We start from the raw sequence: 17,768 nt of genomic DNA on the forward strand, positions 1-17,768 counted from the left end.
TGGATATCCGAACGCCCACCCCTAGCTGAAACTGTCAATTCAAAACTTACGGCTAAATTGTAATTCATAAGAAGTTGAGGCTTTATATTTGAACTGGAAATTCAAAGTTAGGACAGAACGAAAAACACCATGGGACTGTCGCAACCGTTAAGCAACCGCATTATCGATCAGCTCGCCGCCGCCATGATCCAAAACCGCCCATTCGACGCCGTCCTCGCCTCTTCAACAGTCTCGAATCCATGGACTTAGCAGCTCGTCTGTGACATTCTACGCTCTATCCCCAGATTCTTCTTCATCTCCCCACGTTCCATCGGTCGGCAAAAGGGTTTCCGTCACCGGTCACCGTTAAAACAGAGAAACCTCCGTGAAGAATCAGCCTGGCGCCGTCTCGAAGTCCTAGTTCTGGGTCCCGGCGCGTATATAGATCCTAAGAAAGCATCTCTCGGTTTGCAGAAAGCAACGGAGTTCTTCTTTTGGATCGAGACACACTTCGGTTTCCAACACAACGAGATCACTTTCAGAGACATGGCATGTTTGTTCGCCAAAGGAAATGACTTCAAAGGTCTCTGGGACTTTCTCCGGCAAGTCTCGAGACGGGAGAACTGAGGAAGTGTGGTGACAACATCGTCTATAACGTGTTTGATGAAATGCCTAGGAGAAGAAGGTCTTGTGAAAGAGGCATTAGCTACGTTCTATAGGATGAAAGAGTACCACTGCAAACCGGATGTTTACGCTTACAATACAATCATCAACGCTCTTTGCAGAGTAGGCAACTTCAAGAAGGCTCGGTTTCTGTTGGATCAGATGTAGTTACCGGGGTTTCGATACCCGCCGGATGCGTATACTTACACCATTTTGATAAGCGCGTACTGTAGATACGGGATGCAGACCGGATGCAGGAAGGCGATAAGGAGGAGGATGTGGGAAGCTAACCGAATGTTTAGGGAGATGCTCTTCAGAGGGTTTGCACCTGATGTAGTGACTTACAATTGCTTGATCGACAGATGCTGCAAAACGAACAGGATTGGTCGGGCGTTGGAGTTGTTTGAAGATATGAAGAAGAGAGAGTGCGTACCGAACCAGGTGACGTATAATTCTTTTATAAGGTATTGCAGGGTGACCAATGAGATAGAACGTGGGATCGAGATGATGAGGATGATGGAGAAGGTGGGTCACGGTGTAGCTGGTTCAAGCACGTACACGCCGCTGATACACGCTCTTGTTGAGACCAGGAGAGTGGCTGAGGCTCGGGATTCAGTGGTGGAGATGGTGGAGGCCGGGTTGGTTCCTAGAGAGTATAATTATAAGTTAGTGTTGGATGCTTTAAGCTCGGAAGGAGTGGAGGGTAGACTTGATGAAGAGGTGCATAAGAGAATGAATGAGAGAAGGTATAGACCAGAGATGTAGAAGAGTCATGAAGATCAAACCTGTCATGGCTAGAAAAGAGGTGATCCATGATAAATGAACATTTCCTGCTCAAACTTTGTATTGTGCTAGTGTAATACTTCATGAATACTTTTGGTACTTGTTCATGATAAGAAATGCAAGAGAAATCAATACTAAAGAGTTGCAATCTCATGAGCATTGAGCATGAACAAGCAGGAATTTAACAGTGTGTTGACATGGATCACCACCAAATGTTTTTCTCCACACTGGTACAAAACCTACTCTTTCTCAGACAAGCCTGCACAAATTCACAAAAAATTCTTATTTGGGATCTTTACGATTTAAGCAACCAGGAATAATTTTACAGGGACCAATGGTATTTTACCTTCTGTACAACATCTAACGAGTTGGGTGAGTGACAGCTTCCTATAGAATGCCTCCAACAGTTTCCTTTTGGAGAACCAAAGCTTGCAAATAACACCTTTGAGATTTTCTTGCCGTAAGGACACTGGAGCTGAACCTTAGGCCTCCTTTCATACTGGTACTTTAGATGTCGGTGCTCAGTTCGGTTGTGGCTTCTTCTTCTCGAAGAGACCACTGGAGGAAGATGTGAACTGGAGACGTGACCACAGACTTCAGTGACTGACACTGTGTCTATAGTTATACCAAGAGGGTTCCCTTCCTTTTCTTCTTCCAAGATGACAAGCAGGTTACTATTGGGATTAAGAAAAGATCTTGGTATATGGTACCTAAACAAAAGAGCCATAGCTTCAGAAAATTGCATCCAGTTGATATACCAAGATAACTCATATAGGAGAGTCAGCAATACCATACCATATCAGAGAAGGGCTTCCCTTGGTAGTATGAAATGAGATCGAGTACCGACCGATACTCTGGCCATTCACTCAAGCTTCCCCTTTTCCCATTGATGTCAAGTTCAAGGTCATAGGATCTGTCCCTTTTGGTGTATCAAATAAGGCCTCTAGATATAAAAATACCTCAAAAATTGAAGTTTCAGTAATGTATTGAATAAGTACTGTTTTGTTTTTCCAATACCTTGTACCAAGTTAGAGGCTGACTTTTGGAGTCTGTGTATTGCTTCCACTGAACTGTGGCCGCCCCATGATCCGTGTAAACATTTACTTGCTCTCCATGCAGCCCAACCTCCGCAACGGTTTTGAGCCAGTGCTAGTTAACATGAAGGAAAAAAAATTCTGATGAAGAATCAAAGTCAGAAGTTTTACCTCATATCCCCAGGCAAATTTGTTGAAGTACAGTGCATGTGTACCATTCCAGATCTTTACGCTCCGAGATCCACCAACTCTCCTCTCAAGATGTGCTCCTGAATTCTGTGTTCCCAAAGAGAAACGACTTCAGAAAAGAATGTACTCAAGATGTTTTTTTTTTTGATACTTGCTAAAGATACTCATGAGAAGTACTCTGTTTGGATCAAATACTCAATAAGTTCATAAGAAAATATTGGTGCTCACCGGTAATCCTACCATTACGCTCAGTAATGCGATGCTATTTGTGCCATTAATCAATGACATATTTTTCTCTAGCAAGAACCTCTGCACTTTGAAAGCTCTGTGCATAGAACCTAAGATGAACTCAAATATAAAAGCATTTAAATAAAATGGCAGTGATGATTGCTATTATTAAAAAATCTTTAACCCCTAAGTAAGGAGTCCGAGATACAAAGCATACCTATGAACCTCCCATTAACAAATGCGTGCAGAACATGTCCAATGTGGTTGACTTTAAGAATTGATTCAGCTCGTTCAGGTTGTTGAAACCTGTATTTCAAAAGAAACATAATAACTTATGGAATCTACAAGCCCAACCAGCCTATTTAACTAATGATGTACAACGTAATGAGATAAGATAGGATTTACCTAAATATTTGCCAAAGATAGTCAGAAGTATCTTGTGTTGTATTCATGTGTTCAAGCAAGAATTCTGATCTTATTGTCGTATCACTGAAACTCGGGACAGTTTCTGTATATTCCTCCCACATGCGAGAAGAAGACAGTTTTTGTCTTGGTTCCCTTGTTCTCGTGGTGTATTGCGCATTAACCTATCCACATCAGAAGATACAAATGAATACATCACAAGAAAGCTGCATGAACTATAGTATTGATGTATGAACTTACCTTGGCAGTGTTGAAGTCGACATTCTTGCAGTCTGGGAGGACACTAATAGAGTTTGGTGACAGAGTGTATGAAGAATCGAGAAAATGCACAGTGGAATGAATTTCGTCTTGGTTCATAAGAAAGGCAGCGCATAGCTCTGGATTCTTCCCAAACACAAAAGCCTGTTAAATAAGACATCAAAACAACACTGCTACAACATTCTTCATGATATCAAACAGGTGAAGATACTGTTGAATTTTTCTTACAGTTTGTAGCTTCCCCAAAGATGTTGTAGCACGCAGTCCAGAAAGTAGAGGCTTTTCACACAACTTAACTGCAGCATGTAATTCCTTAAGGTGTCCCCATTTGGGTTGCCGAAGTAACCCTGTAGCACCAAAACTCTATGTTATACTTTCAGATCAAAGTCTAACAATGGCGGTTTGAAATATTACCATATTCATCAACTGAAGCCTGATCGTAATAACTGGTGATTATGAATTACGAAACATTTCTTCCGAAGTTTGTTCCTCCATGATACTAGAATAAGATACTGTATCAGTATTCTAACATTCATTTCTTGTATATTCAAAATAAAGAGAGAGTGTGAATAAAAAAACTACCATGTAGTAGTTTATGAAACTTCCATTCCTAGCGATGAATAGAGCAACCTGAAATGCTATATCCTCAGCTGACCTTTTCAAAGGTTCCTCACCAAATGTTTGGTAACTGTACAAAAGGAGCAGCTCAAAGTCAATATTTATCTGAGAACTAGGAAGTAGACAGCAATGTAGTAAATTTGAGTGGGGGCCGTACAAACTCGTCCAGTTCTCGGTCCATACTGCAGGTTTGTTTGGTGAATTAGGTCCTTTAAATGTTTCTCCACATTGCCTCCCATTGCAAGCATTAATCTGATGCATCATAGAGACGATAAGATAACATACATAAGGAACTAAAAGCGGAAAAGCACACTGAAAGACAAAATATAGACCAACCAAAGGATCAGGGGCATCATCTTGCTTGCACATGACCCATGGCACTCCTGTGTCAAGCTCCACAGCCAATTTCGCTGCCCATTTGACATATGATTTCCCTTCTTGCTTAAAAGCTCTAGCTACCATTCCATATTCGTTCTCAATCTGGTTTTCAACTATAAATTTGATATCAGTAATAAGGACTTACTTCAAAGAAAACATACAAGAAAGGGGAAAAAAAAAGTAAACATGTGAGAGTATTATAGGCCCTCCTTGAGAAGCATACAAGTTTTCCGACTTCATCAACTTAACAATCATTTGTGCATATCTCTTCATGTAATACTGCAAATAAAAAACACACCTTCTCTATAAACCATACCTAAGAAGTATGGAAGCCGTTCAAATTCACTCAAGTATTATTACCTTGAATGGCTCATTATCAGTTCTAAAGACAATCTATGGAACATTATGCAACAAGAAAGGCAAACCCCTGCAACCATAAGATTTTTGACCTTTTACCACATTGAAAAATTTTTTAACCTTAGGGGGCAAAAAAGCTTACCCGTATGACCATTCACCTTGGATGAACGGTCCAATCCGAAGACAGACATATAAGTCATGCGCTTGTATTACCTTGATGAACCTCACAATATCACGGCGTCCACTGAAATCAAACTGCAGAAATCGCGAATTACATCAATCGCTTTACAACCACTCATATATGCACATGAGCGAATCTACATTTGATCTGGATGTATAGAGACGTAGGGGACTCGCTCACCTTGCCTTGTTGCGGCTCGTGAATGTTCCAGAACACGTACGTGTCGATTACATCTATTCCTCCAGATTTTGCCTTTCCTATCAAATGCGGCCACATCTGCGAGTTCGACTTCCATTAAGCAGAAGAAGATGATGTGATCCCGCCAAATCATAGCGGCTTTATACTCTAACAAAATGTTTTGGGTACATTAAGACTAAATTGAAAATAAGAGGACTTAGTTTCAAAATTTCCATAAGTTGAAAACGACCAAGTCGGAATAAATGTGAAAAGACGATTATATCCTCCTCTTCATCTCTAACGGCTTCATCATCTTGTATTTCGTTTCTGTAACCTGTCTTCGATTGTGTGTTAATTCACGTGACTGATCGGCGCTATTTCACCGGATTATCAGAGAGATTAAAGCTCCGAACGTTTCTAAACTTCAATTAACGTAGATAATACGAAGAAGAAGGAGAGGAAGGTGGAGACGGAGATAAAATGTATCATGCGGAGTACTGCGAGGATAATGGATTGAGCCGGAGAAAAGGATCTTATGTTGGCCGTCGATGATCAGTGATCTCCCGTCGTAAGTAACGTTTCCGGCGTCTCCGGCTCTGATGATCGCCATGAGAATGAACAAAGCTAGTGAAGACCTAAACGAAGCCATCTCTCGTCTAAACAGTACTCTATCGAAGAATATCGTCGTCACTGAGATCTGAGGGTTTTAGATTGCTTTTATAGTTGAGTGGCGAAACTGTGCAGTGTATCTCTATTCGAATTTTGTTTTCTAATTTTTTCCCAAAAAGGAGATTTTATACGAAAATTGGAGTTAGTTAACCGTAGGCCGGTCAAATAAACCGAACCCGAAAATCCGAACCGAACCCGATCCGATAAAAATAAATCCGATCCGAACCCGGCGTAAATATCGAATGGATCTTGTTTTATGGTATTTCGGGTTATGAGTATTATCCGAACCGAACCCGAACCTAAATGGATACCCGATAGAACCCGAAACATTCAAAATTTCCAAAAAAGAACTTGTACCAAACATGATCTCAATTCCTAATATGTATTAAAAATTTATTGAACATCTAAAATAATTATCTATTATACGAAGATTGATGGTTGAAGGTTGAAGTTTTTAGATTTTGGTTTTGTTTTCATTGAATAATGTTTTTCATTTCATGAGAACTTGGTTTTCGTTTTATGCTTTCATTTATTTGGTTTTCTTTCGATCAATAACTATGTTTACCTTTCACTTGATTTTGAATGATCACATTTGATGTTCCTTTCTTTTTTTGAACCGATTTTATTTATGTTTTGGTTACAAAATAGGTACAAATCAAGTATTTTAAAACCAAAGAACCGATTTTACTTACTTTTTGGTTACAAAATAGATATAAATCAGGTACATTTAAATCGAAGAACCGATTGGGACCCGAACTCGAAAGTACATCGGGTTGTACCGGTTCTTTGAAGATTTACTAACCCCGATCCAAACCCGATAGAACCCGAACCGGTCCCGAACCGAATTTTCATATAACCCGAGTGGAGCTGATTTTGATAAACCCGAAAAACTGAAATCCGATTGGACTAACCCGAAACCTGATTGGGATCCCGAATGCCCGGGCCTAGGCCTAGTTAACCGTTTTTCTTTATTAAATGAGTAACCGTCAAACAAAATTAAAAGAATATTCTTTATTAAATGAGTAACCGTCAAACAAAATTAAAAGAATATAGTAAACCGGCTTTCTTTATTAAAGCCCATTATTAGAGAGGCACGTAAATAGGCTCTAATGGAGGCTAAACCGGTTTTTATATATGGAGCTGATTTTCTATGCTAAACCAGATCGGGAAATCATTTGGATCGCAGTCGAACCGGATGGACGGCGATCTTCATTCTGAACTCCCAGACCCGGGTTCGAAACAGTACAACGGAGATTTTTTAATTGGGTCGGACGCGTTTATAGAAGAAAAAAAAAGAGTCAACGTCAACGAGCAGTGTGAAACCACGTGTTGCACATGCGAATTTTCCCGCACAAAAAGTATGCTACTACTCTTTTGTCTTCTTCTTCCACATCTGATTTTACAATCTGGGATCCGTGAATTGAATCTCTGGCGGCATCCTCCATGGATCGTGCTCTTACTTCCCGTTTCAACATTCCCTCTACTCTCTCTCCCTACTACCATAGGAGGACTTCTCTGGCTGCCATCACTCGACGAATCACGCCGGCGATTGTTTCCGCGAAGCGATCTCCGATCGAGGGAGTGAGTGAAGAGCTGAACCTAATCGCCTCGGAGGAGTTAGATCAAGCTCCCGCGAGAAGACGCGTCCGTTCCGCTTTCGTTGATTTGCAGCTTCAGCTCGATCACTGCTTGATCAAGGTTTGCATCAAGTCTTACTCTATAGCGAAATCTAACGTACCTCGTTTCTAATGATCTGAATCTGGTGTGACAGAAAGCTCCGATTGGGATCAGGACAGAGGAGGTAAGCTGTGATTTGAAACATTGTTCTTCTGTGAAAAGAATCGAAAGTAGTTGTTAAATCTTCTTCTTCTTCTTCTTCTTCTGTGGATATGATAGTGGTATGAGAGAAACTCTAAAGGGGAGGAGATTTTCTGCAAGTGTTGGTTGCCGGAGGCCGGAGTTAAAATCAAAGCGGCGGTGTGTTTCTGTCATGGTTATGGCAGTACTTGCACTTTCTTATTCGATGGTTAGTTACTTGTAGTTTTTGGATTTTAAGTATTAAGAAGCTCTCATAGATCTATTCAATATTTTAAAATTTTAGCTTTTTTAAAGCTTTGTTTATATTAAGTTTTATATATTATCTGAAATCACTCATTAAACCAATTGTTTTATAAACTATCTGAAAGTATTTAAAATTTTCTGAATTATTCAAAAAATCTAATAAAATTACTCAAACTATCTAAAAATATCTGAAATTATTCAAGTTAACATAAGCTCTGTATAAACGCTCCAAAAATATTTTAAATATCTAAATTACCTAAATTTGGATCTAGTGTTACCTGACATCCAAACATACCCTAAATCCCATCTGGATACTTCTCTAAAACCGGATCGGATCGGATTTAGGTATTTTTAGTCAAATTCGGATTGGGTTCAAGGGTTCATGTTTAGTTACATGTTTCTACTTGCATCATAAGTTGGGCCCTCTTCTTCTATTGTATGTGTGAAAAGTCAGTTTTTTTCTTTACAGGTATAGCAAAGCAAATAGCAGGTTCTGGATATGGAGTGTATGCTATAGACCATCCTGGTTTTGGCCTCTCAGATGGTTTACATGGTCACATCCCAAGTTTTGATGACTTAGCTGATAATGCTATTGAACAGTTCACCAAAATGAAAGGTAATCATACTTTTATCTCTGTCTTGAATCTGATTTTGATGCTGTTTTTCTTAAGTGGGTATATTATGGTTCTCAGGGAGACCTGAACTGAGAAATGTGCCTCGTTTCCTGTTCGGACAGTCAATGGGAGGAGCTATTGCCTTGAAAGTTCATCTAAAAGAACCTCAAGCCTGGGATGGTCTTATACTTGTGGCTCCAATGTGTAAGATCTCAGAAGATGTAAAGCCTCCTAAGCTAGTTTTGAACGCGTTGATCTTGATGTCAACGCTGTTTCCCAAAGCAAAGCTCTTTCCAAAGAAAGACATGAGCGAGCTCTTCTTCAGAGACCCGAGTAAAAGAAAACTTGTAAGTTTTTTCAACTGACTAGTTTCTGCATAAGTATTTTAGCTAACGTCCTCTTTGATGTTTTTGTTGTTGTCTCAAGTCTGACTATGATGTGATATGCTACGATGACCAAACGCGTCTGAAAACTGCTGTGGAGCTTCTAAATGCGACAAGAGACATTGAGATGCAAGTTGATAAGGTTTCATTGCCATTGTTGATACTACATGGAGCCGCAGATAGAGTCACAGATCCTAATGTGAGCAAGTTCCTTCACGAGCAAGCAATCAGCCAAGACAAAATTCTGAAGCTCTATCCTGGTGGCTACCATTGCATTCTAGAAGGTGATACAGACGAAAATATTTTCACAGTAATCAACGACATTGTTGCTTGGCTCGATGCTCGCACCACTCCCAAGTAAAGTTAGAGTGTATCTCCATAATCATATATTTATTGTTCTATTATTAAACTTTCAGAGTCTCTGTGATTGGTTACATAAGGAAAGTAAAAATAAAACAAATATCCATGGCTCTCCAAGTAAACAAATATCCATTGGGGCTGTGTGATTGAATTCAAAACATATTTGTTGATGCAGACAGCTACAAACATTCAAGAATGGACATTGAGACCATTTTCGACCTTTTTCTCCAATTTTTTTTTTGAGTTTTGCTACAATGTATTTTTAAATATATATATAGAATGCTACTTTTTATTAATAAAGAAATACTAGTTATTGAAGAAAATAGCATTTTTACATTACAGTAGAACATCTATAAATTAATAATGTTGGAACTTTAAAATTTTATTAATTTATAGAGATATTAATTTACAAAAGTTTCCTATTTTAAATTTTTTTTCTATTTTTGAATATTTTTATTAATAAAACAAGAAAATATTTGATTTTACCATATGTAAATTATTTAAATTTTAGAAATTTGACTTTCATATTATTTTGTTATCTTATTTGGTGTATATTTTTATGTTTCATATAATTGTTATGTGGTTTTCGATATAATTTTACTAAATATTATCAAAATATATTAAAATATTAAGAAAAATAGAAGTATTTTTATTGTGAATATAAAACCAACAATATAATGTTTATTTTATACTTATATAAAATATATATAGAGATAGATTATTAATTTATGATTTTAATGGGACTACCAGGAGTTTTGCCCGTACATGCGGGCATAGTTATTTAATAAATATTTATTAATAAATATATTAATAGTTTAAAGATAAAAAAATTAAATAAAACAGTAAATTTATACTATTTTATGAATCTTTCAATTTCTTAATTTTTATTGATTTAAAAACATTATTTTGGATAACAATACTAATATCTTGTAAATATGTTGTTATCTTGAACAAATTTTTATTATATTAATTTATAAACAATGATATAATTAAATAAACAAATACATAATTGTCAGTATAAAGTGATGTTATTAAACCAAATTCTAGGAATAGAGTAACCTACAAAATCTCAAAATAAATCAAAAGCACAAGAATATTAAACCAAACCAAGCTTTACATATTATATTAGTCAAAGTAAATAAGAATATTGATATATGTATTGTTATATTGTGAAATATTTTCTATAACAATTGAATAAACACTCAAGCAGAACAACTATGCTGACAAACAAATCATTAATATGTAATGTATATTTGAGGAAATTTTAATTTAAACAAAGTTATAATTCTTTAAAACTCTTGAAAAATTAAAAGTAAATAAAGTAAATTTTAAATTTTCATAAATATAAGGTACTTGTTGTAAAAAAAATTATTTTGAAAATATTCATTTCTTACAACTGGATGATAACAATAAATATGTAATAAAAGTAAAAAAAAAAATTAAATTTTCAATTTAAATAACAAATACAAGTTATTCTTGCAACTCAATGATAAAAATAAAAATAAAAATATCACAAAAATCACGTTAACAAACAAATATAAATAAAATTTATTGTTATTGTTTATATACTTCTTTTTAGTATTATAATACTAAAATAAATTTAATAATTTTTAAAAATATGCCATGACATATTATGTTTACAAACAAATATAAATCAATTTTTGTTATTTTGTATAAAATTATTTATAGTATTTTAGTATAATGATAAATCTAATTATGATGTGTATATATAATACTATTTATAAAAATAAATAAATAAATAAGAAATAAAGATGTAGATAAACACAAAATAAATACATGGAATTAACTTCTTCTTTTTTGAAAAACGTTTTCCATTTATTTTTGAGATATTTTTATAATATTAGTTTGTAATTATTTAAATAATGAATTATATAATTTATTATTAGATATTAAAACTTTAATTAGTCAAATTAAAATTAAAATTGTTTAATGATTAACCCTAAAATCATGGAGAACATGACAAATAAGCAAATTCACTTCTCAAATAATAGTATAGATATATTTACATGGGAGTTTAAAAAATATTATTATCTTATTATTTTATCGATTTGTGTCATATTTTACACCGGTCCAAGTTGGGACCGACAAAATTTATTAATTTATAAAAATTATTAATTTATCGAGTATTAATTTATAAAAGTTCTACCGTACATAGGAAAATAATTTTTTTTATTTTTTAAAAGTACATTGGAAATAATTGTTTTTGACTCATTTTCAAATTTAATTGGATATAGTAAAATGAAAAAGACGGAGCGTTAGTAAATAAGAAATTCCCTACGATATCATTTTTTAGTTTATTTTTACAAAAATAATTCTAAACGAGCAAAATGACCAATTTTTTTAATTAAAAGATAAATATACACTTATACTTTAGGTTAAATAATTTAAACTTATGTTTAGAGGTAAGGACCGGTGTTTTGGGGGTGGATTTCAAATTAAAAATTTCAAAAGAAATCATTTTTTTAAGGAACATAAAAAGTAAAAAACAAAAAAAAATTCCGTGAAACCCAAATAACTAGGCCATTTAATACAGATAAATGTTATTTAACGAGGCCCGTTAAGAAAGCAAACTGTGTAGATTCTCGTGTAAGCCACCGTCGAGTTTGCCCTTTGCTCAGATTTCTCCGATGTCGGTATGTGCACTCTCGCAATTTCTAATCTTTTGTATCTTTTGAGCAATGATTGATGGTGAATTGAGCGATTCAACGAAGTATTGATTGGTGATACAGATCTTCCAGTACAACGGAAGCGCCGTGGTGGCAATGGTAGGGAAGAACTGCTTCGCCATCGCAAGTGATCGAAGGCTCGGCGTGCAGTTACAAACCATCGCTACGGATTTCCAGAGAATCTCCAAGATCCACGATCATCTCTTCATCGGCCTTTCCGGTCTCGCCACTGATGTCCAGACACTGTATTACAACTCTCTCTCGTTCACTATTTCACATAATGTTTACTCTTTAGTTTGAATTGAATAAAACTTAGAGCTGTTTTGGTGGTTGGGGAGTGAAGGGTACCAGAGACTCGTGTTTCGTCACAAGCTGTATCAGCTTCGGGAAGAGAGAGACATGAAGCCTGAGACTTTCGCTAGTCTTGTCTCCGCCATTCTTTATGAGAAAAGGTTGAGACTTTCGGTGCTTTTCGTGTAATTTATGTTGTAATGTTGCAGCTATAAGTTGAATTTTGATTCTGGTTAGCTAGGACATGTATCAAGACTGAAACTAACTAGCTTCTTACAATTCAGATTTGGTCCATACTTGTGCCAACCTGTGATTGCTGGACTGGGAGAAGATGATAAACCTTTCATATGCACGATGGATTCCATTGGAGCCAAGTACTATACTCTCATCCTTTCTTTGCTGAATCTCTTATTATTCAAAACGTTCTCTCTTCTTGTTTTTTTTGTAATGTCATTTAGAACTGTTAGCAAGTGAGTATAGTTCTGAATCTTGCTAGGTGTTATGGGTCACTATTAATTGTTCAGGTCGTTCATATAAGTGGACTACTATGGTCATGGTTTTAATATATTATCTTGCTTTTGCTCTCATCATTTCCCTATCCTAATATTCAAAATGTTCTCTCTCTTAGTTTTAGTATGTCATGACATTTGGTGTAGATAGTCAGTGATTATAGTCCTGAATCATGCTAATTAAAATCTTACTATGGTCAGGTCTTTCATATAAGTGCACTACTATGGTCATGGTTTTAATATATTATCTTGCTTTTGCTCTCATCATTTCTTTACTAAGTCTCCTATCCTAATAATCAATACGTTATCTCTCTTAGTTTTAATATGTAATGACATTTGGTGTCGATAATCAGTGATTATAGTCCTGAATCTTGCTAGTTATAAATTATTTCTGATCGCTTCTCATCCAAAGAAGCTTATATCATATAACTGGACTATACTTATCTGTTTAATGTATAATCTAAGAATCTCGCTTTTGCTGTTTCTATTTGAGTTTTTAATAGAGTTGGGATTTTACTGAAATTGATTGATGTGATGGTGGTGGATATACCTTGACACTTGTTCTCTCCTTACCGTAGGGAGTTGGCTAAAGATTTTGTTGTCTCTGGAACTGCTTCAGAATCACTATATGGTGCCTCTGAAGCCATGTACAAACCAGATATGGTATGTTCCTTGGAAAAATCTTCTTTTTATTACCGGATCACCTGGAAAAGTCCTTCATATATAGGATTCTATTATAGAATCTAGATTTGCTGGGAATTGTTTTTTGTGCTTGTGGGCTTAGGAATGAGGTGTTTCAAAGACCACGCTTGTTTATCAAAATCATTAATTTTCTTTGGTAGAATCTAGGTCTGGTGTGAATGAATGAATGTATGCATAATAGTGATCGTAGATGTAAGAAAAAAAAGAATAGTTTTCTTTCGAATATCTTCATTTGACATGAAGATGAGGTGTTTCAGAGTGCAGGCTTGTTAGTTATACTTCGATCGCTGCTATAACTTTGTGCAAATGAGGTTTGAAATTCAAAAGGCATCATTATAATTAAGAAGTGCAACGTGCATTATATCAACCTTGATTTAGTGAAGAGTTATATTACAACTTGATTTTGGCTGATCCTTGCCTTGGTTTTTAACAAATGTTTTTATTTTCAGGAAGCTGATGAATTGTTTGAGACAATTTCACAAGCACTTCTCTCTTCAGTTGACCGCGATTGTCTGAGTGGATGGGGAGGACACGTCTACGTTGTGTAAGTTTTGTTCTCCTCATCGTCTCCACATCTTGCCTCTGATCATAGACAATGCTTCTTATACAATTATATTATTTAAGATTGTAACATTCTTTCATGATGATGTATTTATCCAACAGCACACCAAATGAAATCAAGGAGAGAATCCTCAAGGGAAGGATGGATTGATCTAGAATCACGTATCCGCTTTTGTCCAAGTTTCGGTTTACCGGTTTAATCTGGTTTAAGTAGAACAAACCTCTTGTTCCAATACATACTCGATCGTTTCTTGAACTTCTACATACCACTCTTGATAATATGATTGTTGTATTTAGTTTGGTTGGTGATGATGATGGTGATGGTGATGATATGTTCACATCGTGAAGATTTTGCGTGTCTTGGTCTGTTCGTATATGCTGGTTCGGTCCATAGCATGAAAGCGAGCTAAAACCCGCACCGAAAACATTAAATTCATGCGTTTGATATAGCTCTGGTAGAAGCACGTGGTATGTCACCTGTGCAAATAGTTCTGGTCGTTACACGAATATTTGATCAAATCCTGCCGACCTTATTTTATATAGGTGGGTGTACTTGTATGTTCTACTTGGGCCATAACTAGCTATGCTCGAAAATTCATGCATCGGATCATTTTGATTATAAATTGATGAACCATCCACATCCTTTCACGTGTAAAAACTTTTCTGTCACTTTTTGAGCTTTTATCTCAAATTCAACCCACCAAAACAAAAGCCGGCCGAACAGACAGTGCCGCTCCACGTGGGAAATATCTGAGCGTATATCAAGTAGGTGGTACATGCGGCTGAAGATGACGTTCTCTTGTGGACTCCATTAGAGAAAATGAGAGAGTTCAAAAAGTGACATTGGCATAAGTTGATAACTATGAGTTTTTTTCTTTTTTTTTTAATCCTAGACCAAATGATATGAAAGTAACGTTGAGTAACTCAAATGATTGTATAAAAAGATTTCCCTAAAGAGTCGTCTAATATACGCTCGTGTAATATTAGTTCAAAACTTAAAAAATAAACTTTAATACGCCTTGAATCTCACGTAACTAATCAGTGAGTGAAAAAATGATTAGATACGGTCAACTATCGGTCTCCTTTTTCGAAAGTTACACGCGTGAGATCCAACGTGTCGATTCCCATCGCTCTTTCCCAAAATCCACATGCTTCGGACCGCTATACTCCAAATTGTCTGACGTAAGCAATGACAAAACTTACCACCTTTATCATCTTCCACGTGTCACTCTCCATCTACTTCAATGAATCCCTCCACTACAATTTAACCTCTCACTAAAACATTTTTACTTGTTGAGATTCCATTCCACCAGCACGAAAGGCCCTATCTGTTCGCCACGTGTCGACTCTCTTCGTCTTATATATTCAACTCTCTTCGTCTTATATATTCAACTCTCTTCATTGCTTTCAGAAGTTTCAAAACATCTTCACGAACAAGAAACAATAAGAGGAAAAATGATGAAAGCAGGGGCTGATTTGCAATTTCCACCGGGATTTAGATTTCATCCGACGGACGAGGAGCTCGTCCTCATGTATCTCTGCCGTAAATGCGCGTCGCAGCCGATCGCTGCTCCTATCATCACTGAACTTGATCTGTATAGATATGATCCTTGGGACCTTCCCGGTACGTTTTTGTTTACTTTTTAAATCACAGAAGAAGAACAGTCGGTTTAGTTTAACCGGTTTAAGATTTTACAGACATGGCTTTGTACGGAGAAAAGGAGTGGTATTTTTTCTCACCGAGGGACCGGAAGTACCCAAACGGTTCAAGACCGAACCGGGCTGCTGGTACTGGCTATTGGAAAGCTACAGGTGCCGATAAACCGATCGGTCGTCCTAGACCAGTCGGTATAAAGAAGGCTTTAGTGTTTTATTCAGGAAAACCTCCAAGAGGAGAGAAAACCAATTGGATTATGCACGAATACCGGCTCGCTGATGTTGACCGGTCGGTTCGGAAGGGAAACAGTTTACGGGTGAGTGGTTTATCGATTCAAATCGGATTTTTTAAATTTGATTTTGATTGTTAACCGGACGTGTTGGTTTGAAACAGCTGGATGATTGGGTGTTGTGTCGTATATACAACAAGAAAGGTGTCATCGAGAAGCGACGTAGCGAGGTAGAGAACGGTCATGTGACGGCTCCGGTTATGATGAACTTTGACAAACCGGAAATGATAGGCGGCTCGAGCTGCTCCGACCAACAAGTGGTGTCTCCGGAGTTCACGTGCGAGGCGAAGACCGAACCGAGTAGATTGAGCAACGCCCTCGATTTTCCGTTTAATTACGTAGATGCCATCGCCGATAACGAGATTGTATCGCGGCTATTAAGCGGGAACCAGATGTGGTCGACGCTTGATCCACTTGTGGTTCGGCAGAGAACTTTCTGAAGCTGTCACGTGCGGAATGGTGGCAACAATCACCAGGGGTATCGCACGTGTCGGCTAACCGGTTTGTATCCGCTATGCTGAACCAGAAGGGAACGAATTGGGCTTTCTTCAACAATTGGGCCTTTGTTTTTTTCATTGATTAACACGAGACACAAAGCCTTACGCTATGTATGACCCAACATAGCATATAATTTTAATTTTGCAATAAATTCATTTTAAATTTTGATATATAGTACTATGGAATATTCTCTGCTATATTTTATTTCGCTATAAATTCATTTTAAAATCTGTTATATAGAATTATCGAATATTTTCTTAATAGAATTATTGCATATTTTTCATTAATAGAATTATGGAATAGATAAGTACTCCCTTATGAAGCTTTGTTATAAAAGTTGAAAATAGCAAATCGTATCAGAGAAAATAGGCCTGAGCATTTTACCCGATATCTGAAGCCGCATCCAAATCCTATCCGAAAAAACTGAACCGAAATCCGAACCGAAGTAGCAAAATACCCGAACGGGTATTGAGTTGGGAGAGTTTGGATATCCGAACGGGTAATATTCAAACCCAAATGGATATCCGAAGATAACAGAATATATGTATAATTAATCTTATATTTTTAGTTTATTTCTCTCATTGTATTCAAAATATTTATATTAATGCTACACATAGCTTAATATCATATAAAATACATATAATTATGGATTGTTACTCAGTTGAAAAACTTTTCAAGCTTCTTGTTTTGTGCATTAACAAAAATTGTATCCAAAATTTCAAAACAATAACTAAATTAGTGTCTTTTTTTTTAGTTTTAAGATTTATATTTAAATCTATTAATCATTTAATTTATTAGCTATGTTTGGAAGTAAAAGCTCTTTTAGCTTGTTTTAGTTTGTTTGGTTAATTTATGAACTTTGTTGATGTTTTCACTATGTTTTTGGACGGATTACTGTTGTTTTGTTCTCATTTCATGTGTTTTTAGACTATTTCTATTATTAGAAATGATTTGAAAACATAAAAGAACCTTCATTTCAATTTTTTTTATGTCTCGAGTTCAGATATATCCGAAACTACCCAAACCCGAAGTGAAAATATCCGAACCCGATCCGAAGTTAGAAAATACCCGAACGAGTTTTATACTCCTAACCGAAATACCCGAATATCCAAAATACCCGATCCGAACCCGAACGGATACCCGAACGCCCACCCCTAAGAGAAGATATGAATATTTAGTAAACAAAATATTAAAAATACAGGAAGATAGGCTTATGACA

At 36.3% G+C, this 17,768-nt stretch overlaps 5 protein-coding genes across 6 annotated transcripts; 4 read left to right on the forward strand and 1 right to left on the reverse strand.

Moving 5' to 3' along the window:
* Positions 1-129: 129 nt before the first annotated feature.
* Positions 130-1,477, forward strand: LOC106327524 (pentatricopeptide repeat-containing protein At1g77405). The gene is given in 2 exon segments (XM_013765684.1): positions 130-1,374; positions 1,376-1,477. Coding segments are annotated over 2 exon segments (1,335 nt in total). The 3' UTR covers positions 1,466-1,477.
* A 117-nt stretch (positions 1,478-1,594) lies between these two features.
* On the reverse strand, positions 1,595-5,367 carry LOC106323828 (beta-galactosidase 16). Its single transcript, XM_013761889.1, is given in 17 exon segments — positions 1,595-1,684; positions 1,772-2,135; positions 2,221-2,368; positions 2,443-2,735; positions 2,877-2,986; positions 3,094-3,182; positions 3,282-3,463; positions 3,540-3,701; positions 3,786-3,904; positions 3,972-4,056; positions 4,140-4,245; positions 4,333-4,427; positions 4,512-4,655; positions 4,740-4,832; positions 4,914-4,980; positions 5,053-5,165; positions 5,272-5,367. Coding segments are annotated over 14 exon segments (1,671 nt in total). The 3' UTR covers positions 1,595-1,684; positions 1,772-2,135; positions 2,221-2,368; positions 2,443-2,525.
* A 1,944-nt stretch (positions 5,368-7,311) lies between these two features.
* On the forward strand, positions 7,312-9,575 carry LOC106327525 (caffeoylshikimate esterase). Its single transcript, XM_013765685.1, has 6 exons — positions 7,312-7,635; positions 7,709-7,738; positions 7,834-7,963; positions 8,468-8,614; positions 8,691-8,959; positions 9,039-9,575. The coding sequence occupies exons 1-6, from the start codon at positions 7,381-7,383 to the stop codon at positions 9,354-9,356; spliced, it is 1,149 nt and encodes a 382-aa protein (XP_013621139.1). The 5' UTR covers positions 7,312-7,380; the 3' UTR covers positions 9,357-9,575.
* Positions 9,576-11,933: 2,358 nt separating this feature from the next.
* LOC106327526 (proteasome subunit beta type-3-A) lies at positions 11,934-14,454 on the forward strand. 2 transcript variants are annotated; one of them, XM_013765686.1, is made up of 7 exons: positions 11,934-12,009; positions 12,106-12,287; positions 12,381-12,494; positions 12,618-12,707; positions 13,421-13,505; positions 13,994-14,088; positions 14,208-14,454. In XM_013765686.1, exons 1-7 carry the CDS (start codon positions 12,004-12,006, stop codon positions 14,254-14,256), a joined length of 621 nt encoding a protein of 206 aa, XP_013621140.1. In that variant the 5' UTR covers positions 11,934-12,003; the 3' UTR covers positions 14,257-14,454. The 2 variants fall into 2 exon arrangements, with proteins under 2 accessions (XP_013621140.1, XP_013621141.1); XM_013765687.1 differs by having other exon boundaries at positions 12,387-12,494.
* Positions 14,455-15,432: 978 nt separating this feature from the next.
* On the forward strand, positions 15,433-16,514 carry LOC106324953 (NAC domain-containing protein 2). The gene is made up of 3 exons (XM_013762954.1): positions 15,433-15,729; positions 15,804-16,078; positions 16,156-16,514. The coding sequence occupies exons 1-3, from the start codon at positions 15,561-15,563 to the stop codon at positions 16,489-16,491; spliced, it is 780 nt and encodes a 259-aa protein (XP_013618408.1). The 5' UTR covers positions 15,433-15,560; the 3' UTR covers positions 16,492-16,514.
* The last annotated feature ends 1,254 nt before the right edge of the window (positions 16,515-17,768 follow it).

Source organism: Brassica oleracea, chromosome C2, assembly GCF_000695525.1.
Source record: "Brassica oleracea var. oleracea cultivar TO1000 chromosome C2, BOL, whole genome shotgun sequence".
Classification (NCBI taxonomy): Eukaryota; Viridiplantae; Streptophyta; class Magnoliopsida; order Brassicales; family Brassicaceae; genus Brassica; species Brassica oleracea.